The sequence below is a fragment of the Misgurnus anguillicaudatus genome, chromosome 14 (genome assembly GCF_027580225.2).
Source record: "Misgurnus anguillicaudatus chromosome 14, ASM2758022v2, whole genome shotgun sequence".
In the NCBI taxonomy this organism is placed as follows: Eukaryota; Metazoa; Chordata; class Actinopteri; order Cypriniformes; family Cobitidae; genus Misgurnus; species Misgurnus anguillicaudatus.
In genome coordinates, this window is record NC_073350.2 from 19,248,742 (window position 1) to 19,275,460 (window position 26,719).

Sequence of the window (26,719 nt, forward strand, 5' to 3'; positions counted from 1 at the left end):
CTGGTTGATAAAATGCCAAGATGTTTAGTCACATCATAATTCTCACAGATACAAAAATGTTCTTAATCTAGTCTGCTAATGTTCTTGTGTATTTCTCATGAATACGTACAACTAGCTACACTCTAATAAGGCAGGTTGCACCGCACCACACAGTTATGCATGACATGCAATGGAAAGAATCCATGGGGGGTTGGCCTTAGGCTGTCATTCCCTCTTGCCCAGAAAGCCAGCATACAAGTGTCAGGATTCCTCTCTTTGCCATCCAAACATAAGCATACTCACACTCACCAGCAGGGGGGCTAAGAGAGCCTAGTCTGGTTAGTCACAAGCCAATGCTAATGTAAACCTTCATTTACTTCAAGCAAACCAAGCATCCAGATAAACATTTCAAACGAGAAAAGATGGGACTGTAGCTCAATTGGTTGAGCATGGTCTAAACAGCCCAAAGGTCATGGGTTTGATTCCCAATTGTAAAAAAAAATCCTTTCTGCACTTTTTTCCTTTTTTAAACTTTAAATCTAAATTTAAACGATTCATTTTACTTTCTTGACTAGTGAGGAGTTGCTATAAATTATATACAAATGTTGAATTAAAAATAATTAAGTTTAATTATATTAATTAAACTTAAAAATTTAAGTGCAGCAAGAAATGCTTAAAGTGTAGGGAACAAAAAATGTGTATGTTGAAAGCACTGCAAATCGATTTGTAATGACAGGCAAAGAAAGACTAGACCTAAACTAAATGTAAGAGCTGTCAAAACTGAAAACAAATTGCACTGACATATCTGAAAATACATCAGTGCCCTTTGTTTGGCCTCAAAATGCACACAAGTAGGGGTGGGCGATATGGCCAAAATGTTCTATCATGTTGGATTCATTTTTTTTATCATGATAACGATATGTATCACGGTAGAGTTTTTTTATGTTTTAATAAGGTTTTTCTGTAATTAAAATCTTTAATACCATAGAAATGTTCTCACAAAAACCTTATACAAGCATAAAAAACAAACAAAACTCAAGCTCTCTGAGGATAAACAGTCAATGATAAAGGAATTAAAATAAACAATTATGTATGTGTATATATATATGTGTAGAAAAGTGATTTGGTCAAGAGCAGTGAGAGATTTTCTCTTAATGCTGTTTCATAAACACGAGTGACAGACAGGAGCAAAATTAGGCAACTTCCCCTTTAAGACCAAAGTCCGGACCCTACTTTATGTTACACATGCGTTTTCTCTTTTAGCTGTTCACTTTCTCTTAAGCCCTAAATGTTTGTGTTTATGAGACGGGAATTTTGACGCATATATGTGTTTAAGGCCAATAAAGCAGAAAAAATGCTCACGAGCTTAATGAGCAGCGGTTGCGCAACTTGCACGTTCCTAACCGACAGAAAGAGCAGCGGTTGCACGATTTGCGCGCTCCTCACACACAGAAAGAGCGCACGCTTAAAAATCTGTTATTTGTGTTTCAATGGCTTAAAATAACTCTTCAATACGTGTAGAGACGATAGTCCAAAATCTCTACCGGTTGACAAATTTCTACCGGTTAATCATGTCTACCGGTTTATCGCCAACCCCTACACACAAGTAATGTGTTTAGTAAGGCATGTTTGTTCGAACTAGTTATATTTCCTAATTAAAGGCCTAGTCCTGGCTTAATCTAATCTCTGTCTGGGAAACCACCCCATAAAGTTTTAAGGAGCAAGGGAAATTATATGTGTTCCTGTAGTTTATGTGAGAAACAGAGATTTTTAGTTCAATTCTCAAGAAACAAACATACAGCCAAAAAAAAAAGTTTTTTTTATGCACTTTCATCGCTGTTTATCTTTACTCTTCTCAACTATGATATGAGATGAGATGCAGCACAAGATGCAGTCTCTCGCTCTCTGTGCTTGTTCATTCAGCAGACAAATGCTTATGTAGGGCTGGACGATTAATCGAAATCGAAACACAATCGCAATGTTAAACGTTGCAATTAGAAAATCGCGAAAGAATGCGATATGAGAAATATGCAGCGAAGCTTTGTGAAAGACTAACCAATTGAGTTAGCACGAGTTTGGCTATGCGGTCTCTGTTATGGGGTTTTGGAGGCATGTCAACAAAAAACGGTGCTTCTCCTAAACTGACGAGGGGTTTCAACAAGGGTTTCAAGCCCTCACACAGCCTGTGTCCTTCAATGCTTGTTACATACTAGCACCTGGCTCCGCATTGCAAGTCTTTGCGTGTGGGTCTACCACAACAGACAAGGTGTTTAAACTTGACGCACCCATGCAGCCTTTGTCTCTCAATGCTTGTGTAATACTTGCGCCTGTCTCTGCATCGCAAGACTTCACCCTCGCATCTCCCAAAACGGACGATGCATTTAAACTTAATGCTTACAAGCCTGCCTTCTTATCTGAAACAAACTTAAACGGCTAAAGGATATATTTATATTGCCGTTCTTCAAACCTTTTCAGGTATTTTCATGATGATAAAGAATATGTATAATGATTGTGTTTGACGAGTGTTGCTTTTTCGAATGCATGTTATAAACGAGTCAAACTAACAGCGATTTCAGATCGATAAGTACTTACTGATCAAAAGCCGTAGTACATGAAATAGCTGTGAATATTATCGGCTGTGCGATTAAGAATAGTTATCGGCCACGTATTATAAGTGTATATCAGCATTCATCGGCGCACCCCTACTAATTTCACTTGAAAGATATGACATTAAAAGCATTTTCTACTAATTTTAAAAACCCCAAATGTATTATTATGAAGTTGAGTATTCCAGTTATTTGTTTATCAAGCAAGTAAATCAACATCGAATTGAATCGAACCGAATTGAATCGAACCCTCAAGAATCGAAATCGAATTGTAAAATTCCTAACAATACCCAGCCTTAGTGCAAACTGTGCTCCTGTTCCATCCCGTTACGTTCCGTGACATATCAAGAGTTTCAAAAGCTGCACTGTAAAAAAAATCCGTAGAAATTGCAGCTGAGTTGCCGGTAATTTACCGTAGATTTAAATTTATGTTATTTACTGGCAAAATTTTGTTCAAAGTTAAATGAACATTAAACATTTACAAGTCTTTGTCTTTACAGAGTAAAACAAAAAAACAGCATCAAGCAAAACATTCTGGGAAACAAAATCTGAAGCAAAAAACAGTAAAAGGTTGATGATGATTTCTGGTTCCCAGAATGCTTTGCATGAGGCTGTTATTGTATAGTTTTATTCTGTTAAGATAAAGACTTGTTAATATTTAAAATTTATTTAACTTTGAACAAACTCTTGCAAGTAAATAACATAAATGTAAATCTACGGTAAATTACCGGCAACCCAGCTGCAATAACATTGAAATTTTTACGGACTTTTTTTACAGTGTGAAGACACAAGCCGCAAACATAAAAAAAATCCCAGACATCCACAACACAAACAACAATAACTGATCACGTATCATGTAAGTTAGCCAAGGATATGTTTCCAATAAGCACAGTGAGCAGCAAGGGGTTTAAAAAAATTATTGCCACATAAAAGGCATATCATAGGCATTTTTTATTCAAAAATGTTTTGTTTTTATTTCAGTTTAACAAATCTACAGAATCCCTATCAGCATGTGAATCGCTTTGGATAAAAGCGTGTCAAAAGCGTGTCAAAAGCATCAATGTAAAATGTGATGTAACAGACCTTTTAGATCAGGCACCACCGGTCACACAGACAAAACTCAACAATGTCATCTAAAGCTTCAGCACAGATAGACATCCATTAGACTTCACTCAAATGTGACATTTCAGATTCCCTTTGTTCTTAGTTAAAAAATTATTAACGTTGATCTAAATGACTTATTATATTTCTACTAGACTTACTGTAAGCATAACTTAATATTAAAGCATACTTTAATAACAAAAGAAATATTTTAATATTTTAATTATAAAAATAGTAATAATTACTCAAATATACTAAGAAAATGGCCTACAGCGTGTGATGTAGACAGATGTGTCTCAAATCCATTTTTTCATACAAAAAGGAAACTCTGCCAGGTCACAATGTTCTCACTTGGTAAGGTGAGACACCTCTTTGTTCGAGGAAAGTGTTGCCAAGCCAACAGTCCAATTATTGCTGTCAATGGTCTAATGCCTGCTTTTTGTAAAGACCAAAGAAAAAAGCTTAGAACCAAACTCTTCAGCAACACATTTTTGCGCTGTCATTCTGAGTAAGGTTAAAGAGCATGCATGCCATGATTGTGTACATAAACCAGCAGTGAAAGAAACTGCGTCAAAGGGTCTCTACGTTCAATTACGTGTATTTGACTTGCGTCACAGATTTTTGGAAGGTAGCCATGAAAACCTCACTGTCCTTTTAATGTAGTTGGAACATCTATATAGGAGTATGTTGACTTACGATATTAAATGTCATCACCAAATCTAGCATGAGTGATTGCGAGTGACAGCGTAAAAGACATATGGCAGGTGGCATGAGCTTTGTTTTGCATGTGAGGGGGATATTGAAAAGGGGCGGTGTCACATGTTATTGGGGGAGGGTGTTGGTTTTCTCCAATGAAACATGTGGTGGGGCTAAGTGTTCTCCTGTTTCACTGCCAAACCTGAAGTACCCTTGATATCCTGCTAAAGTCCTGACAACTAACAACAACTTGATTAAATTTAAACGTAAACAAATATGACACCCACGATGATACACTGGCACAATATAAAAAAACACGGTAATCATTAGGGGATTTTATAAGCGACAACATCAAAAGTTTTTCAAATCCAACCACAAAGCGCTCCAGCCACATTTGCTTATTAAACTATCAAAGTTCATCTGTCAAGTCATTTTACATTCACTAAATGCTGAGTTACCCTAAAGGCGTATATGAAAATATTGTTTATACTTTGAATATATGAATACACAATCTCAACATCATTGTGAATTTTGCCGCTACAAACAGATGCTTTCTTCAATACCAAAAGATCTGCAGAAAAATCCATCTGCCATCAGAGTTTTGCCTTTACCCGCTCAGTGGGCGAATGACAGATGTGGCTCATTCACCTTCCTGAAGCCCAGCACAAAGAGACCCTCCGCATACACACAAAAGAGTAGGATGGGGGGTTTCTAGAGGATGTGAAGGGAGGGCTGGAGGTGGAAGGCCTGCATCTTCCACCTGCTTCTGTTTAGATACAACAGCCTATAAGCTACTTACCATCTTCATTTAGTAAAAAAGCTAAAACGCTCTTTGTTTTGCAGAATGTGCATGTGTGTGCTTGCATTAGTGTGTAATCGCAAACTATTGGTCATTGTGATGACTGACCATCCACATGACAGGGTAAACATGTTTGCTCAAAGTGTCTTGATCTGATTAAACACATCTGCCAGTGCCCCCCCAGTCAGATTTAACCCACTGTTACAAGGCATTTCATTTTATGGACAACAAGTGCTTTGGTCATAAAATAACAACAGAAGACAAAACAAATTCATTTCATTCAGAAATGACTTCTTAGTATCATGGTTCACAATTCTCAATACATTCCAAAACATGACAAACCGCTTTACAACAGTAAATGCTGTACAACAAGACGCTATCTTTGTTTTTCTGTGAATGTGTGGGTTTTGGTATAGACATACTGGCACGATGACACAATGATGTGTGCTTGTCACTGCTTGCTGCCCAAACAACTTGCAGTGTTCCCAAATATTGTGTTTCCTAGTCGTTAGTCGAAAAGACTGGCATTACACCTAGCAAACAAACTGTTTAATACATGTGACAAACAATAAATAAATGATGCATGAATTAAATGTTTTTATTTATTTTATACTTACATTGATTTCATGTTTATATTTATATTTCACAGATCCTACGATTCAGAACAATTTCATATCATTATGTATTACATAAAAATTAAGGTAACATTTATGATGCATCTTGTCTTGCAAATCTGCAATTAATAAAACAAACACTTGATTTTAGTTTTTTTATTTACCAGATCATTTCAAACAAACTCCCTCATGTCAAACATTTTTCCTAGGTTACTAAAAAAACTAAAACTAATAAAAGTGCACACAAAAACATTTGCAGTGTAGCTTAAATAAATTGATTGCAACCACTTACCTTAAAAAAAATTGAGTAAATTAAATGAATATTTTTTTTCAGTGTAAATATACCTTAAGATGTACTTGCATTATACCCAACCAGACAGAACCGTGCCTGAGCGTGATTGCCTTCCTTTCCTAGTTCACCAGAAGCATGCTCTCACATTATACTTTTATCAATCAGAGCCCAAGCATGCTTTCGTCATTAGGATGTGATTGTTTTATAGACAACAGGAAGTAAACCACTCTCTTAACACTAAAGCCCATTGTAATGTTAAGTCTGTGTTTTTTTATTCAGCAATGACCCCGCCCTTCCACATGCCATAATATTGCCGTCATATTGCATTTGCAGCGATCACACTGAGTTTGCAGTGCATAAGAGTAAGTAACATGTCAAAATTACCTGGTTCTAGAGCAGGGCTATTCAAATCTTACCCTGGACGGTCGGAGCACTGCAGAGTTTAGCTCCACCCCTAATCAAACTTACCCACCTGTGATCGTCTAGTGATCATGAAGACCTTGGCTGCGTCCGAAAACTCAAGGCAGTGACTCGTTGCCTCGCTGTCTCATGAGGAAATGACTTCGGAGTAGGGATGCACAATATATAGGCCGATAACTGCTTATTTTTAATATTATCGGTTATCGGTCTGATAGCAAAATTAGGCCGATAAATGATGGATTATTTTGATTTGTTGACCCAATTCACTTGCTCATTGCTGGCCATGTGAAGTTTTGATTGGTGCTTTCTGTGACATAGCACGAAGATGACACGTGTTGCGGGCTTAAGAAGAGTATGCTAGTCTAGCGCAAAGACAAGAGCCGTTTCTCAGAGTGTGTTCTTGTCTGTGCTTGCGTTCTTGTGGACTTGTGAAACGTCATCAGTCGCGGCCCAAGTACTGTTCCAATTCAAAGTTCGCATCAAGCCCAAGTTCACATAAAATCCCCGGATGTGTTCTTGATCCGCCCATTTTATCGAGGATCCATCAGAGGAGACTTGTGTGGACTTATGAGAGCGAAGTTTCCCAGAATGCATTTCGCGTCAGAAGTTCGTTCTTCCGAGTCTGAACTTGCAAATCCGAACTAGGAAGGACACAAGTCCGAACTTGGCGTACTTGGTATTGAGAAACGGCTAAGATGTCCGTGGTCTGGGAGTTTTTCATTGCGAAAATAATATGAATATTTATCGGCCCCCAAATATAAAGAGTTATCGGTTATCAGTATCGGCCAAAATTTCCATATCGGTGCATCCCTACTTCGGAGGCATGAAAGCAGCCCAGACAAAGACTTTCGGACGCACTTCAAAGGCAGCGTGTTTGAAATTTAAACAGAGAGCTCCTTTGTGATAACTAATCACATATTTGAAAACTACAATAACAATTTCTCGCTAGAAATGCAATTAAAAAGGTGTAAAAAATGAAAATCTACCTTTATTTAAACTAAATTTGTGCTCCAGTCGCTTCCTTGGGGCCCATTTTATTTTTTTTAACTCGACCAGGCTCGACCAATCACATTCTTATTGTACGCCCACGCATAGGTAACTCAGGAGACAGGAAGTAAACCTAACATTGAATTCGGACATGCCTTGATGCCTTTCTGCCTTGGAAAGCTCTCTCAGAAAGCAGCAATTTAGAGATTTCGGACGCAGCCCTAGATTAGCTTGCTCAGGTGTGTTTGATTAGGGTTGGAGCTAAACTCCGCAGTGCAATCTAGGGTAAGATTTGAATAGCCCTGTTCTAGAGGCATGCGCCTCATCGATTTTAAATGACAGTGTTTGTTTTGTCATAGATCACTTACAGCACAAACTTATGCCATCATTTGCGTGCTGATCTGCCATCTGAAAACCCGCAGCATCATCCCTTACGGTCTCCTCAGGCAATGGATGATACATGAACTGCATGTTTTGCAAGACAAAGGCTGCATATGAAATTAAATTGAGACACAGCCTTTGACCGTAAATGTGACCTGTGCTGTCTAAATGAGTCAGAGGATTTCATAATAATAAGAACATTAAGCTCACGTCTAGCAAATCCAATGCTCTATATGGTCACTGAACATAGAACATTTTCAAACAAAGATCATTTTTGGAGAGGTGTGCCATCCTAAATGCTTAACTAATACACAAAGAATGGTTGTCCATCCACTTGCACGTCTGACATTTTGGTTTCGGTTTTAAAACTTGCAGGAATTAGAAATTAGAGTGCAGTACTTGCTTGTTATCTATTTATTACAAACATCAAATTTAAGTAATAGAGATATTTACTGGCTGATGCCAATAATAAAAAATTCCAAATATCAGCCAATATATCGACCTCTGCAAATATAATGTCCTACCACTACTGATCACTGTTTAAAAACAGCATCTTAACCTGCATAAAACATAGAGCCTGTTTAGTCTCGTCCCAACTTAAGTCAAATGCAGCACAAAATAGATACAAAAACATTCTACTATTTTACACCAATAAATATGAAGCATGGACACCAAATATAATAACCTCTTTGTTATTCTAAATACAAATTGACTAGTGACCAAATTAGGGATTTCCTAAACCAATCACAAAAATCTGTATCAGGCTGATCGTGGCATTTTTTAACTGATCGAGGTTGGGCCCAATCCATTATTTACATCAGCTGTCACACATTAAAGAGCACCAATGGTCAGATTCACGTTTTTACCTTTCCTTTGGTGTGCAAGTGTGTATTAGTACAAGTTAACGATATCCAAAAGGTACATACCTCAAAATAAACAATGACGCAAGTTATCGTCTCCAACGTAAATCTCTTTTCTTGGATTACAATAAACACATGGATTGAAGGCAACAGTTTACTTCCTGGGATTGGTGATGTAGACAAGACTGACATTATCATGGGGCATAAGAAAAAAATTTGTTTGGTTCCGGTTTCCGACCGACCCTGCCAATTTATGTGCGACCCAAATTTATTTTATGAGCTTGGGGAAGAAATAATACACATTAAATACATACACAAAAACTTTGAGGCGAACTATAATTTACCTTTTAGTACAGCACCGTTTTTGTAAAGCACGCGATGCAACATCCTCTACCAATGCTAAAAACAAGGCAGCTATATACGGTCGTTAACACAATCGTTCACACATCGTTGTCGTCACTTACAAAAGCACTGGTAACTTTTGGTGTGCATTCGAGATGCTTTTTTGTGCACAGCAACGTAATCTTTTGCGCCCGCCAGTTAACTTACAGACCAAAAAAGACGAGCTGAACAACGATATGCAAGTGGGCTTTTCTCTTCCATTTTTGCGGTCAGAAAGTGAATTATAATATTTGAATTTATGGTATTATGACCAGGGCTTGACATTAACACCCGCCAAATGCGGGTAGATTTCGGCCGTGGCGGGTAACACAGCCAATCCCACTATCCACTTTGCCAGGTTGAATATAATTTTTAATTGTAGTTTTCTTAAAAGTTATGCGAAATGATAAACAATACGCAATGCGACAACTTCTATGAGCACTCTGCACCCAGCGCAACGCAAAGAGACCATTTGTTGAGAGACGCGCACGCGATCAGCGGGGCGTTGCGGACCAAAGCGTCACCTTCCAGAGAGCGCGCAAGAGCTGATGGATTTGCGAATGCACAAGAGGACGCAGTCTGAGCGCATACACACTTCGGGAAAGATAAAACAATTGCATGGAAGGGATTGATTAGATATAAATTGCGTGCAAACTCTCAGGGCAAGAGTGAAAAGAAATTCAGCGCATACCTGAATGCACACGAAATCAAAGAAAACCCGCCAGCTGAGAGGTTTGTGCATCATTTTAATGTTACAATAATGCCCTCTCAACATTTGTCATTAAAAAGTCTTAAATCACTTTTATCAGTAACCATGATCAAGCTTATAAAATACATCTGCATAAACTAGCTGACAGTAAAATTAATGTACATTTCTTGACAGTATTTACTGCTGTTGTTAATAAATATTTAAAGTGGTTGTCGATGGTTTTTGTGTTTATCTTTTCAGTTTAGAATTAGTGTTTCTTCTACACCCCTGCTCTACTTTTAATATATTCATTCAAAGTTAATCTATTTATGACTTACTTACTAGCATGTTTTTCATGCACCTAAATATATGATATGATCTATACTGATATACCAGCTATATACCAGTTAATAAATGTTGTCTTAATTTGGGTAGTCAGACTGCATTTGAAATTCAGTCTGCATCTAATTTAGCAAGTAAATTTGCTCGAATTAAAGTCATTTTAGGATGCCAAAGTCAAGTTTAATCATATAAAATTGATTTTACCAGCAACAAAAATTTGGCCAGTGAAAATGCTGAGTGGCTAGAAACTTTGAAAAACTAGCCACTTTGGCTGGTGAGCAAAAAAGTTAATGTCAAATCCTGATTATGACAAAAGAGATAATCCGTGGAGACGTGCTGCGCTGCGTGAGACAAACACGCAATATAGCCAAAGTCACCTCATATATCCGCTATTCAATTTAAAAATGTAACAATTTCCTACCTATCCCTTGCTGCCACTGAAAAAAAAATAAATAAATAAAATCCCTACCGACCCATCACCTAAACTGACAACCAACCAGAACCAAACTTTTTTTTTTTTATGCCTGATTCCTTCCGCTTCAGACTCACAGCATTTGTTAACTCCTGTTAGCCCTGCATTGCGAGCGAATCTGTCAAACATAGTAAGGAGCGACACATTTCCAGCTGACGTCAGAGGTATTCAGACCAATCACAACGTACAGATTAGCTGGCCAATCAGGGACACAGAGCTTTTCAAATCTGTGCGTTTCAGGAATAAAGTGAAATCTGGAGCTACAAAAATGTATGGTATGTGGAAAATAATAATAAACCATAAACCACACTAATGCATTGTATTATACCAAATACACAAAATAACTTTTTTTAGCAATGAAATAGGTGCTCTTTGAATACTGCAGAATTGACACAACACCTCAAAATAATAAAAACATGTTTGCTCTGGTATCGGTGTCCATGTGAAATAAAGCATGCGGCACATCCCTAGACCAAATACGTGTTTTCATCTAGCAACTTTTAGTAAAATGTTATTGATAGTTGTACACGGTGTTTCATTCATCCTTGCTTGGCTGCTGCTTTTGACCAGCACATTTCTGCACCCCAATGCATAGAAGAGCAAGACAAACTAGTACCCAAAACCATAGTTAGTACCCAAATTAGTACCCAAAATCTGATTTGATTACTTTTCTGCTCATAAGGAAGTCTCACATTTCATGAACTATATTGGAGACCCCAGCAATTTCTGAAAAAACAGCTGATGACAAGGACACCTGTAGTGCAAAGTAGGGTTGTGCCGATAGACGATAGTATCGTGTATCGACGATCTTCAGACATATCGCCAATGGCAGGCTTTCATGACGATAGTTGGCGAATGGTTATTAATATTATTATTATTATTATTATTATTATCATCATCATCATCATAGTTTTACATTAACATACACAATGCATGCTTTTCCTTGCATGAGACTTTGTGGGCTTCACTTTACGCAGAGAGCTTGTAAAGAGAGAATTCCTTCTGGCACGTACCTGCACTTAATGCGCGTGTCTTGGACTCCTTCTAGCACTAAATCCAGCTGCGCTTCTCTCTGTCTCACGTGCACGCGCTCTCGCGTCTGTCCAAAGTCTAAACATAAACTAAAGTAGTAATCCTTATGTATTTGTTCAGTTTAATGCGGTTCATGCGAGCTGAGGCAAAATTTACTTTTTGTTTAAAATATGACCCGCTGCATATGGCGCATCTCTCTCTCACTCCCGCGAACGTGCAGAGAGCTGCGCTCTGTCCGAAGTCAGATCACTACGTATTAATCCTGTTTATGATATGCTTTTTAATGAGTTGTAGCAACACGTCCCTCGTGTTTAATATATGATTGTGTTTAAAATATGATCGCGTTCCGCTGGACCGATGCGTTTAAAAAGGCACCTCATGTGAGCACCACTGCTTGACGTGTAGCCCTCTCTAACAGCACTAAACAGATGCATTGAATTGTTTGTATGTGCGCGCCGCGTGTGTGTGTTTGCATGCCTGTGTGCGTGCGCGCGCAGAAGGATGTTTTTACAGTTATTAATCATTGTTAGGGTTTTAATGACGCGGCCGCATTAATGGCATCAGTTTTAAGAAGGTTGCGGTCATGACGGTGTTGCTCTTGTTCTTTTTTGTCCACCTATCAAGTGACTTGTTATAATGAGTAAAAAATTAACAAATAAAAAAATGAGTAAACTACTGCCCCGCCCCCCGATACTATCGTGTATCGCCGATCTCACAGGCTGACGATAGGACGATCTCAAAATAGGGCATATCGCCCAACACTAGTGCAAAGTCTAATTTATTTTAATTACAAAAACATTTTACAGAATCAAAATATTTTTTCCAGAATGGCAAATGTTACTTTGTTAATAGGGCTATACCATACAGAGTCATAGGTCTAACCATACAAGAGCAAGTTTTTATGTTTTTTGTGTTTGACTAGACAAAATTCATCCACCAGGTGTCCCTCCATGTAAAAGAATAAACACGTGACTAAATAAAGATGGTAAGAGGTTTCACTTCTACAAGTCTAACAAGCCTGCCTTCACTTCCTCAAGTTAACTGGGTGTGTTTAGACATAACAGTTCGGTACCCTGAACTGTGAAATTCCCACTTCTCATCAGCATGATCTGCAGTTGACAAAAAAACTCTGGAATGTAATTTCCCTGTGTTATCAGATTACACATTATTTTGGTTTACATCACCACCATTGCGAAGAACCAAGCCAAATGATAATCATCCTATCAACAAAAACGCTTCCTTATGCAGCAAAGTCATCTGTTCTTCCTTAGGGGTTTTCCACCTGTCTCACTGCCTGAGAGATCAGAAACTCTGTAGTAAATGTGGTCAATTAACTTCTATGAAAATGGAGATGGTCCCACATGGGGATTCTAGATAATGAAACCTGATACACACATTTCATATTTGCTAGGTTGAGCAACACATCAAGTAAAACCATTACATCATTTATTGGTAAAATAATAAAATACAAGCAGAAAAGTCAGGCTGATCAGATGACCTCATAGCTAGATAAGCAAGACCATTCTGATGTTAAGCCTACATAATAAAAATGTCACTTTTAATTCAGAAGGTGGGTGACCATAACATGCCTGGTTTCATTCACGCCGAGACTGTTTATGAGTAATGGTTTCTCTTACAAGTATTTCTTACACAGCAGAAAGTATAAAAAAATGTATAAGCAGACAAATCTAGCCAGAGATTACTAATACGTTTACTAAAATTGTTCATACTAGAAAAATAACCTCAGTCTCATAATTTCATGACTTGAGAGGAAGTACAACCATTTGCCAGGAATATCCGCAGAAAAAGTAACACTTCCCTTTTCATAAAACAATGTAAACACTATAAAACACTAGCACAGGGTGTTTTAATTAACTGCACCACCCTAATGTCCAGTGTGTAAAATACAGTTACATTTAGGCATTTAGTAGACGCTTTTATCCAAAAGCGATATGTCATAGGAGGCAATAGTAGAAAAGGTGCTTATACCAAAATACAAATTCACTAATCCGAAACAATACACTGTAAAAACAACTTTGCTGCCTTAAAATTTTTTGTTAAATCAACTCAGATTTACAAGTCATGTCAACAGAGATTAGTTGTCACAACTTATAAAATTAAGTTGACTTTTCTCAACTATATTTTATAAGCTATAACAACTCACCTGTAGTTATAACAACTCATCTCTAGTCAAGATAAATAATAGTAAGTTGAAATGACTTGTAAATCCAAGTTGATTCAACAAAAAATTTTAAGGCAGCAAAGTATTTTTTACAGTGGACCTTTTGAGAGAAAGACTGTATTAAGCTTTAAAAATAGGGTACCAAAGTGTGTACTTGTCTCAGCTAAAACAATAAATTAATCACACATTAAAACCTAACAACTTAACCTTCCAGATTTTAGCACCACACACTTTTTTCCTCTCAACACTACAACCAGAAATACCATGAATGAGCAGAAATTTTCCCATGACACACAAAGAGGTTAACTGATGAGCTGTGACTTGACTTTAACTATTAGCTTCTCAGCATGTTTATCAGACAGCTGTTTTGTTCAATATTATTTACAAAGTACTGGATTAAGTAAAAACTATTTCTGCCTAAGAATCTTAATAGAATAAAAAAAAAGATAAATATTCCAATGAGCCATCACGCGTCATCTTAAACATTAGCACTGAACTCAGTCTGAAGGGCTAAAGAGAAAACTTGTGTAGCATCCTGGCTAAAGATATCTAAACCAATCAATCAGGCCATGTTCTTGGAATCATTTCAAAGCACTCATAACAGCTTGTGTGGACAGGTAAACATGACTGCTGATGTGTACATTGGGTTTTGTCATGTGACAAGCAAGGGAAAGGCAAGTTGAAGCATACACTGTTAGCCTGAAGGTGGGCACAGCTAACCCAATTAAAGAGGCAGTTGTGGTTACTGCACAGGAAACAACAAGTGAGAAACCAAATAGAGGAAAAATGTAAGCCACTGAGAGTTCAGCTGTATGACCGACATTTTAATAGTGACAGGGCGGAAAATGGAGAAACTGAAAGCACCTGCATACTGTGGTTGTGCAAGGAAAAATCTGCCAAAATCCACCACTACCTTCTTTCAAGCTAATTAGGCGAAAGTTATAAAAAGGGAAGATAAAGAGAAAGGTAGAGTAGTGAGGAAGAGTAGTCTGCAAGTTTCCAGAGGCTGAACTGCTTCAAGATATAATGAAAGGGAAGAAGCGATTGTTTTAATAATTTCGCTTTATTTAGCCTTAAATTCTGTGTTTTCCGTTTTCATTTTTCTGGATTTTGATTTGGATGGTGAAATTAAATCTGTAACTAAAAAACTTCTCTTCTCATCTGAAAACATGAAACAAATACAATTTAACAACAATTTATTAAAGGTTTTATTTTAAATCATATATAGGCCGATGTATTTTGGCTGTCACGGTTACTGCAATATACTACAACCATGCTACTGAAACCAAATTAGGGCTGGTCTGAATACCATTTTTTGAGCTTCGAAGCTTCAGTAGTAATCAACACCAAATATTCGAAGCTTCGGGGCGGATCAGACACTGCACTAGTGATACAAAACACAGGTCTGTTAACAGCAATACTTTTAATAAAGGTAGCCTAACATTTTTCTAGCAAACAAATCACTCCCATGTCTGAAATTAGCAGCAGAGTAATTACTGACACAGTCAAGAGTAACAGTTAGGCTATTTAAACAAAAGAGGAACAACCAAGAAGTTCAACGAACTGTAATAAATAAAGAACACCTATAGAGCGGCAATGTAACTTCCTGCTTGGCAGATGCTCTGCATTAACGCTTATATTGTATAAAAAAAGAATATTCGAATCTCAAAATTGAAAATCGAATGTCAACCCACCGGACAAATATTAGAATAATCGAATATTCTGGTCCAGCCCTAATCAAAACAAAAACTATGCACACACATCAGGTTGACGGTAGGAAACAGTAAATGTATGATTTGCTATAAAAAAATTATTCTAGTTTTCTAATTCCTAAATTTGAACACAATACCTTTGATAATCTTTCTTGGGTCGCAATTTAAATAAAAAACGAAATAAATGTTACAGCTTTTACTGGCCTGTTGAAATGACCCTGCTTGCATTTCTGTTCTTATTCACCTTATTTTTCACGACAACAAGGGCGGCGCCATTGTGCTCATTTTGTCAACGTACTTCTGGCCGCATAGATGATGAGCAGCTGAGGCAGTGGCTAAAGGCGACGCGTTTAACTTAAAAAGCTCACTCAATTGCCTTTATGTTTGTTTCTTACCAATTTTAACGGACGGGAAGCCGACTGAGGAACACCCTTATCCCAAGTAATGGTTCGATTACGATGTTCCGGTAACTTTAAACCACGCCGGGTGTTGAAAAGGTTTCAGGTAAGCTATCTTAGCTAACTATGTGCTCGTTCGCCTAAAGTTAGATTTGTGAAGTCCGTTCTACAAATACACTTAAGATCAGTAACTTTAGTTTATAAAATGCAACTATTTTGAATGATTTTAATTGCCCACCTATATTTTTATATTTACGATAGTACAACGAGATATTATGGTACATTACATTCTTACAGTAGCTCACGTGATTCCTACAAGTTACTGAGATTTTAGATGCTAGGAGGTCAGTTAATTTCTCATTCATATACTGATAATGACCTATTAAACGACGTATTATTTAACACTGAAGTTAGAGCAGGGCTCAACGCAATTATTTTATTATACTGGCCCAGTCGGGCCAGTGGTTCAGGTTTTCACTTGCCCTGCAAAAATTTGTACTGGCCCCCAATAAAATAATGTCAGTGTCACATATTTAAAAATAATAATTCAAAAGTCAAATAGAATTGCATACATATACAACAGACATATTCCAATGAAAAAAGGCTCCAAACTTTTCTGCTTTACCTGTAAACTGACAGAAAATTGTGCAAAATATTGCATTGTTTCTTTCGTTGTGTTTTACCCAAGTAAATGTCTGATTCCAAGATGTTGAATAATATACATTGATGAAAATATATTTTAGTGACTGAGGGTGAAGCACTGGCCCGATTGAGCAAGTGACAATCCTTTCTACTGGCCCGAACGTCTCTCACGCTTGCCCCGGGCCACCGGGCAGTTGAGCCCTGTAGAGGTTGTGTGTATAATGTTACTGTCTCTTTTTAATGCATCTCTCTCTTACACACTGTTCTGTTTAAGTATGGGTGCCATTTATATTAATTCTCATGATGCAAGTTTATTTTAAATACTAACATTAAAATGTTTATGGTTATATTATTTTCACAGATGCATTGATGTGTAGTGATGCAGTGGACAACTGTGAGGATGATACAATCAACATGTTCCTAAACTGTGATGCAGAAACACAATGGGAGGATCCATCCTTCTCTAACCAACTACACTTTAAAATCACAACTCAACCTGAAGCAACCTACATCTGATATGGGAAAACAATGGTGCGGTTTCCAAGACAGGGCTTATGCTGGTCCCAGGTTAAAATGCATATTTGAGCTACAATAATTTAAAAACACCTTGTACTGAGACATACCTCAACATATATGAGTGCCATTGTTTTGTCACAAGATGCGCACCAGTCTTGTTATTTTGTAGGGATTGTTTGTAAAAACTAAAATGTCCTAATATAATTAAGGCCTAGTCCTGTAAACCTGTCCGAGAAACTGCTCCAATGTGTTAGCTGGCACAAATGTACATAACTCTGCTGAGAAACAACCATCTTTGTCAGCTTTACAGAGGGTTGATATTGCATCCATTACACAGTAGCCAAGCACTTTACCAGTACATACACCAACAGCTTCCAGATATACGCTTGGGATCAGCTCCTGATGACTATGATAAAGCTGCGTCTTAATTTATTGCAGGGTCTTGCTGAAAAGTTAGCTGTTTCTTAGTCCATAGTTATTTTTATAAACCTTTACAATGTGACCTGATTTTACCTGTTGTAAAGTTACATTAAACCTTCATATGTGATCAGATGTCATGCAGTGATATTAAACATTTACAATGTGATATGTTGTGCATTTATATTAAACCTTTACAATGTAATCAGGTGTTACTTGCCATGCAGTTATATTAAACCTTTACAATATGATCAGATGTTGTGCAGTTATATTAAACATTTACTATGTGATCAGATGTAACCTGCCATGCAGCTATATAAACCTTTACAATGTGATCAGATATTATCTGTAAGGAATTTTTTAAACCATATGTGAGCTTTGTAGATTCCACTTAAAAGGATTTAAGCCTCCTGATTTGAAGGAATAAGTGTTGGCAAGTTTGCAAATGAATTCTATCATGGTACATTACCACATAAAAACTAAATAGTTATTGGACTGGCAAAGGTGCACATTTGCTTTAAAAAAGACGAAATCACTGTGTAAATATTGGTAGGCATAAGTACTTTAATAATTTCCAATGCTGCTCCATCAACTCCTGACAGGACGAGGTAATACACTCTAAAATCAAACGGTGCTATATAGCACCAAAAGTGGTTCTACATAGCACTTTTTGGTTCTACACAGGTGCTTCACCGGTGCTATATGGCACTAAAAACGGTTCTTCTATGATTACGAGCAAAGAACCACTTTTGGTGCTATATAGCACCGTTTGTTTTTAGAGTGTATGCCCCATAGGTTACTTGCCGCGGCCACTTCATATCGTCTAACCACGAGACGATTGATGGGACAATAAAGACTATCCGAGCGTCGTATGAAGTTTTAACCGTGCTCCTAATTTAAAACATTTACAGCAGTAGCGATATTTGGCATTTCGCAAGTTATAGTGAACTACAAACAATCTTCTAACCACCAAACTAACCAGGGAATGCACTGTGCCATATTAGCAGCGGAAGTCGGTTGACAAAATGCGGAAGAGCAAAGAATTAAAAAGGCCTGGGCGGAATAAGGTGAATAAGAACACACAGCTGTGTGACATGGGACGAACAATAATGCAAATGCTAAAATCTCAGTCTCCTCAAAACTAGAGATGCACCAATTGAATTTTTTGTTGTCGTTTCCGATTTATGATTCTTCTGTAGGTGTGACCTGCCAGGGCTCGACATTAAGGCTTGTCCGCTTGTCCGGGACAAGTGGATTTTTTGAAGGACAAGTGAAAGAGAAAATTAGTTGTCCGACCGGACAAGTTAAATTTCAAACAAAATAAAATTGCATGTTACTTAACATTATGTGCCGTTAACGACAGAGCAGAACGCGCAGCGCAAACACCGAGCGGAATATTCAACAGAGAGCGCAGCGCCCTGACTTACACACACACACACACACACACACACACACACCTCATAGTTGTTACTAAACAAGCTGCACGCGCCGAACACAGAGGGCGGGACGGCATATTTTCTGCGAGGCAAAAAGACTGGAGTGGAGAGCGATGTTTCTTCAGGCTCCGCAACCCGGCCAAGTGCCAGGAAAAGCCCCGAAAACATGTCAACTTACACAAAAAGCACCATATGAATTAAAGCGGGAGCGAAAATTTTTAACCAGATGGAAAGATGAATTCGACTGGGTTATTTATGAAGACGGAGAAATGTTCTGTGGCGTCTGTCGGCGGCAACCCAACCTGGCTGACAAGTAAGTGATGTTAGCTAATTAGCATCGACAGCCGTGTATTGTAAACAAGCATTAACAGCATTCGTATTGGTTAAATGCAGTTAAATATTAGCTAATGTTCAGATGTAAAGTAGCTAACTTACACGTTTTAAAGTATCCCTTGGTAAATCAGCCTCTGCTGGGTAGAAAGTGGCAAAATCCATTGTCCGTTGTTGTCCAAAATTATTTTAGATATAGTAGTTATACAGTAAGTCTAGGTATAGCTTGCAAATACTGAGGGAACCTACCGAATTTGAGTTAGCCAATGTCGTTAGCAATGCAAGCTAACGTTAGTTTGTTAACTGTATATAAATTTTCACTGCGTCTTGCAGTTTGGAAATTATTATAAAATTATTAATAATAATTAGTTAATTTTTTACTGAAATTATTATGAAAGGTTATGTTCTACTAGCCATTTGCCTACTTTAGCAAGTCCCTTTATTTCCAAGCCCTGATAATGTATGTAACTAAGATGACGAAGTAAATAATTCCTCTTAAGTAATGAAATCCCTGTTTAAGTGTTGAGCATTAAATTAACTGCATGGTCTGAATGTTACCAAGGGATCTTGGGACGAAGCTGCAAAACAGTACATAATAGAAAGTGTTTAATTCTGCAGAAATTGTGTAAATGTTTAACAAATAAATTTTTTTAATAACACCTAAATTGTTACCTATATTATTTTTTTTATAATATTTCAGCTCATCTTCATTGGTCAAAGGGACAAGTGCCTTTAGACATGACACACTGCTGTCCCACGGGCTCAGCAAACGTCACCAGCACTGTGCTGTTGCAGAAAAGGCAAAATGTCCTAATGCAGAAGTGCCAACTATAGTCCAAAGTGTACAAAAAATGGACCCAGCCTTTTTTAATAAAATGAAAAACGTTATGCACACAGCCTATTACGTTGCAAAGCAGGAGCAACCCTTCACTCAATTTCCTGAACTTTTTGGGCTCATCAACAGGACTGGTGGGACACTCCCAGACAGCTACAATTCAGACAAAGCATGTGCTCGGTATGTCACACACAGACAAAATAAACAAATAAAGTAGCCAAACAATGCTTTATTGTGTACAGTGCCCAAAGTGTTAACAGAATAATGTTGTTCTTTGCAGCTTCATTTGTAACATATATGATGTGGAGAGGGAAAAGCTCATGGAGAAGTTGAGAAAAGCCAAACATTTCTCCATCATGATTGATGGGGCAACTGATGGTGGCACCATTGAAAATGAAGCTGTCTATATCCGCTTCATGGCAGACGAGGGTCCAGTAAATGCTTTCCTCTCCATTCAAGCTGTTAAGCATGGAAATGCTTCTGGGATCCTTGATGCCATCTATGCAGGTAATGTGGAATGGTTGGATGGTAGATTTACAGTGTTTTCACATGAAATGTCATGATATTGAAATGCAGAAAACAATTGACAAGTGGGACTGATTTGGTTGGAACTACCTTAATCCAGAGGGGTTTGTTTTAGCAATGTAATATCTGTGTTTTCATGTCTACATTTAATGTGTGGTGCTCAACTGACTTTTCTTTTTGTGTTTTTTATTCAAAGCATTTGGAGAAGCTGGCATTGATGACTGGAAAGAACGGCTAGTGGGATTTGGCAGCGATGGAGCAGCAGTCAATGTCGGATGCAGAAATGGGGTGGCAGCGCAGCTTCTAAGGGACATTCCATACCTCATCTCCATACACTGTGTTGCTCATCGCCTGGAGCTGGGTGTGACTAAAGCAATTAAAGAAAATGCCAACATGGTACAGCTTCAGAATACACTAAAGAACCTGTATGACCAGTACCACTACTCCCCTAAGGCTCTCAGGGAGCTTCACCTGATTGCTGAGGCCCTGGAGGAGAAGGTACTAAAGCCATCCAACCTTCAAGGTGCCCGATGGCTACCATATGTGCATCGTGCAACAAAGGTCAGTGCTAAATTAACTACAGCTTTTCAGCAGATTTTATTAATGAGTAATGCTAAATGGATATTATGTAATAAGAATTCTTTTTTGTAGATTGTATGTGATAGTTACCCTGTCCTCCTGGCCCATTTTGAGGACATGGCAAGCATGGAAAGGAACCCCAAACCATCACCAGCTGTCGTTGGAAGAGCGAAACAAGTCACTGGGTATCTCAAGAACCTGCACCATTTAATCTTCCTACACTTCATGTGTGACACACTGGATCATCTCGCTCTTTTGAGCAAAGAGTTCCAGAAAGACAACAACACGGTGTGTCAAGCGGTTGAAAGCCTGGAGACATGTTACTGGAACCTGACAGCACTCAAGACAGAAATGGGTCCACAGATGGCCAAAGTCTACGAGGCAGTGAAGACTAATGGAGAACACAGAGGAGTGCAGTTCCACGTTCAAAATACAGTTCCAAGCTTGGAAGCAGAACGAGCTGCAGTGATTGGTAAGGAGAAATGTAGTGTTATTTACATTATAGATTGGTCCTGTGTAATTTAATGTATTGGCAATAACGTAACTCAAATAATTGTTTTGATCCAAACAGATGCTATCATCTTTCACTTAGAGGAGAAGCTGAGGGACTTACAAAGGGGCAGTCCAGTCAGTAAATTTAAGGCCTTTGATCCTTCTTGCTGGCCCAAATGGGATAGGTCAGACGGCAGTGCTCAATTCAGGGAGAGTGGTCAGGAGGATCTGAGGGCACTGACTAGTCACTTCAGTGTCCTCCTGTGTAGGGAGGGCATAAGCACAGAAGATGTCATGTCCAACTTTCAAGACTACAAGGTCTTTGCTCAGGGAAGAACAGCTGTTCCAATGAGGGACACATTCTTAAATATTCTGAAGTCAGGTGTGTGTACTACTGTAAGAATTTGACACAAAACTGTAGGGGTTCATTCTCAATAGCCATATCCATATAATTTTTCCATATCTACCACCTCCTGGTGGCAGGGTAGTGTCAACAGTTAAGGTATTTTTAAACAGTATAAGACAGAAAAGGCAAACGTAGTGCCATTCAGTATGGTTGCTGTCATCAGAATGAAAGAAGACCGATAAAATATAACCTTATATTTTACTGTCTTTTCAGATGAGAGATGTGAACGGTTCAGGAGTTTGGTGACACTCCTGAAAATTTACTTGGTCCTGCCAGTCAGCACAGCTGTGTGTGAGAGAGGGTTCTCAGCTATGAAACGCGTCAAGTCTGACTGGAGGACTAGCCTCAACTCAGTCCAGCTTCATAGGCTGCTATTTCTGTCAATAGAGGGCCCAAAGTTGCAAGACTTTGATGCTGGATTGGTGGTTGAGAGGTGGTGGACCTGCAGCCAAAGGCAGCGGCGCCCAGGATTTAACCCCTGGGAATCAAGGCGTCGGTCCGAAGATACAGAGGATGAATAGTGTTCTAGTTATGTTGCCAATATGACTTGCATAGAGCCTGCATAAAGGTCAGATAGTTTAATTTATTACACCAAGAGTCACCACTACCTCTATCAGCGTGCAAAGTATTACTTTGTATTATACTATACTATGAAATACTGGAAATCCTTCTACTGTTTATTTCAACTTCTTCTTCTACATTTGTTTCTACTGTTTCAACTGAATTGTATTAATATTGATAGTGTTTGGATGCTTTCAGTGGTTTGTTCGAATTCTGCATTAGCAAAACACAAAAAATAAATGATATTATAAATCTTTACCCGGACAAGTGATTTTTGTGCATGGACAAGTGAAACATAAATTTACTTGTCCGAAGGACAAGTTCCTCAAAAAGTTAATGTCAAGCCCTGCCAATACTGATTTTCTTTCTAAGAACTATAATTGACAGCACACAGGCTACAAACAAAAATCCACTTTTCTTTCATAAAAAAATTATTAAACATTGCACCCAAACTGCATTAAAATACAGGATCATTTTTCATTTTAACAGATCTCAAAGACTCAGTCAGGGTCTCACTGACATTAAATATTAGTTGTGAAACTGATTGCTACTTCGGGATCAGGTTGTTACTGGATGTGTGTGATAAGACAAAAGATTAAACAACTCTGGGAAATGCAACATCTGAGTTGGGCTGAGGAAGTTTAACAGATTTCTATAGTCTCTGTCTGGAGAATGGCTGGTCATCCAGCGCAGAGTACTAAATATCAATGTGTCATTTCTAGGGATGTCAATTTATGCAATTTCACATATTCGATGATCATTTATATTAACGATCAATCAATCGAATAATCGTTAACAGTAATAGTGCAATAAGCCTTTACAGCGGTGGCATATAGACTGTTTCATCGAACGCACGCGATACATGTCTGGATCCGAACTTTACTTCCGGTTTTGTTTTTTTAATGGTCTGACTAGTTGCAAAACTGATCTCTTGAACAAATGCCTCGTCGAAAATAACAAATGTTTTGCTTCCTAGGTAATCTATGTGGTGTTGTTGTTTTTTTGCTTGTTATATAAATAAATTACGTTTAAAGTACTTTGTTGTTATTTATTATTAGTAGGGCTGCACGATTTGGGTAATTTTTCCCATTGCGGTTATTGCTGCTAATATTGCGATGTGCGATTGCGATTATACTAAATGGTACCATGAATCAGCTTGATGGGTTTTAAGGAAAATCCACACACAGTTTAGCTAAAATGTGTATTTGTAAAACTAGAAATGTTTTCGTATTGCCACGTGATGTAGCAACTGCTCAGTGTCAGTAATCCTAAATCCAAAATACCGGCATACAACAGACATTTTTTTTGCTACCAGATCACTGTCAACCTCCTCTGCATCCATCTTCGCTCTGGTATAAGTGACAACGCACACCACACACGTGCATGCCACACGGTGCACTGCCTTTTTTGTTCGTTTTTCTTTTTTTAAACAGCAAGGAAAATCATCAAACTGTCATCAGAAAGTTTGTGTTAACAAGTCCTCACATTTATTTATTTAATATAATTGCAACATTTTGCTGTCATATAATTGCACAGGCTGACATTGCGATTGCGATTGCGATGCGATTAATTGTGCAGCACTAATTATTAGCGGAGTTTACCGGAAGTTACGTACGGACCGCGACAGCCGCTTGTTTATGTTGTTACTGCTGAGACCGTCTATAGCCAAAGACATTCAAGTAAAAACGGCAGCTTCTTCAAATTAAAAGATTTTATTTTGTCTAAATAACATGCTAGTGGAGTTGTAAAATGAGTCAATTTCTACTCAAAACTGCAGCATACCTACAATTCAGAATGATTGGAGTTTAAACACTAAAATGCAGATGACAATATTTTGAACAATATTAAGTCTGCTCTAGATCTGGAAAACCATGTGCACACACAAAAGTACCAAAAAGACAGACACCATATGGCTTTAATCCTTAACTTAATCAGCTCAACATATCAGATGTCACGTCACAGATGCACATTTATGGATCAAAGAGTAAATTAAATCTTGTATAATCACAACAACAAAACTTAAACAACAAAGCATTACAACATCACCTAAAAATGTTGTGCTGATTTTTTAAAATTCTGATCCATGTAGTAGACAGTAAGAAAATTTACACTAGTCAATAATTTTGTCAATGTGCTTAAATGTCACAGCATGAAAAATATTATTGCACAAAAATATATCAAATATGCAAGAGCAAATCGTTGTCCTTAAAAAAAATAAAAATAAATGTCTCTAGCTCGAAAGATAGGGTAACAAGGTTTAGGGGCTTTTGTAGAGTCAGACAGCCCTTTCATAACCTTGTGCATTTAAATTACAACTGCGCCTGACTTTGATCGCAAAATTCAGGTGTCTTTACGAGATAAAACCTGCATGTTCATGAATTAAAAATCACAGGGCATGAGCCATCAAAGCCAATTTTTCCTTCTTTTGAATACAAGGGTGTTCTACCTCATGAATCAAATTACAAAGAATGTATCAAGCTGAACTTCCAGATATATGGATTCAGGAAATGTATTCATATCCAAGTAAACTTAAACCTTTAAGCACACACACACACACACACACACACACACACACACACACACACACACAAAGGAAAATGCCTCACTTACATTTACTCATCGGAAGAGGCTGCACTTTAGATCAATTTGGTTATATTAAGGGCCGGGTATACTTTCATTTTACATCTGCGTTCGCCTTGCACACAAGCATCCTCAGAGCTTTCAAAGTATACCCAACTGCAGTGTTCGACACATACGCAATATAAATAATTTCTTATTCAAATTATTACTTTACCAGGACATTGGGGCAGCACTTATTCCCGCATTTACAGTACATAAAAAAATTTAGGATAGATGAAGAAAAGTAGCGGATCCACCATTGCAAACAAAGTTTAGACCAAACAATTAGAAAACAAAGAACAGGAATCAAACATTATGGAGATGAAATGAAATAAAATAGAAGAAAAGACGATTGTGTGTGCATACGCCGTCTATTGCCTTGGTGTATTGCCTTGGCTCTAGTATACCTTCGGCTATAGTAGGCAAGGTAACTGCAGTTCAGCTCTGATTCCCAAGACATACTAATGCAAGATACAGTGACGCACAACCACAAATCACAGAGTAATGGGGTAATGGTTAACAATCAGCTACCCTAACATTGATCATTTATGTATTCCACAAACTACCATTTAAACTTGTCTGTCCAAGTCAATCTATTGCTCTAATGGCCCTTTTTATCCAGCCTCCCAGAAGCATGCAGTGCTCTTCTGCGGGCTAAAAACAGCCAGGCCGTGTGATGGTGATGAATGCGGGGCTGAGCCAGATCTGTCACTGAAGCGCACAGAGATCCACCACAATGACAGAAACCTAGACAAGGTGCCGACATCATCAGTGGCCCTGAAAGATCAACAGGGCTTTCCTTTAAAAAACAATCACTCGGCCCCATCAAGCTGAAGCAAGTATCAAAAGTTAAATATTACAGAGGTGTAGACTTATCTATAATCGTAGTAACACTTTAGGGTTAACCAGAACAAATTGTACCCTTGCACTAATAAACATGAGCTTTAAAAAACTACAACCAACTAACCACAAATATGTCATAAGGGGTGAATGAACACCTCTGCATTTCTACTCTGTAGCTAGTACAGACAGCAAGTGGGAGGAAACCAACCACAGATCTGGACTGTTTTGACCTTTGAACAGACAAATTTGGTTTTAATTCTTGACTTTAAAGATCCCCACCTGAGTGCTACTAGAACAAATGGTGCACATCATGGAGATGTTACTAGTGCTACCATGAGTTTTTGATTCATTTCAACTCATTGAAATACTGCATAACTCATTTACATACATTTACATTCATTTATTTAGCAGGTGCTTTTATCCAAAGCGAGTTACAAATCAGAGAGCACTTAACATTTTAGAGCCAACAATAAGTGCAGTCTACAAAGCTACGTTTACACGTAGATATAGGCAGGGCTCGAAATTGCGACTGTTTTGGTCGCATGCGACCGAAATTTAATCTGTGCGACCTTAAAA

At 38.0% G+C, this 26,719-nt stretch overlaps 2 protein-coding genes across 2 annotated transcripts in view; one reads left to right on the plus strand and one right to left on the minus strand.

The window, feature by feature from the left end:
- The window catches only part of mapkapk2a (MAPK activated protein kinase 2a), a 45,922-nt gene that overhangs the window by 16,370 nt on the left and 2,833 nt on the right, over positions 1-26,719 (minus strand). The window lies entirely within an intron of this gene.
- Positions 18,987-23,024, plus strand: LOC129443305 (zinc finger protein 862-like). Its single transcript, XM_055203811.2, has 6 exons — positions 18,987-19,266; positions 19,984-20,298; positions 20,399-20,625; positions 20,840-21,204; positions 21,295-21,694; positions 22,334-23,024. The coding sequence occupies exons 1-6, from the start codon at positions 19,067-19,069 to the stop codon at positions 22,639-22,641; spliced, it is 1,815 nt and encodes a 604-aa protein (XP_055059786.2). The 5' UTR covers positions 18,987-19,066; the 3' UTR covers positions 22,642-23,024.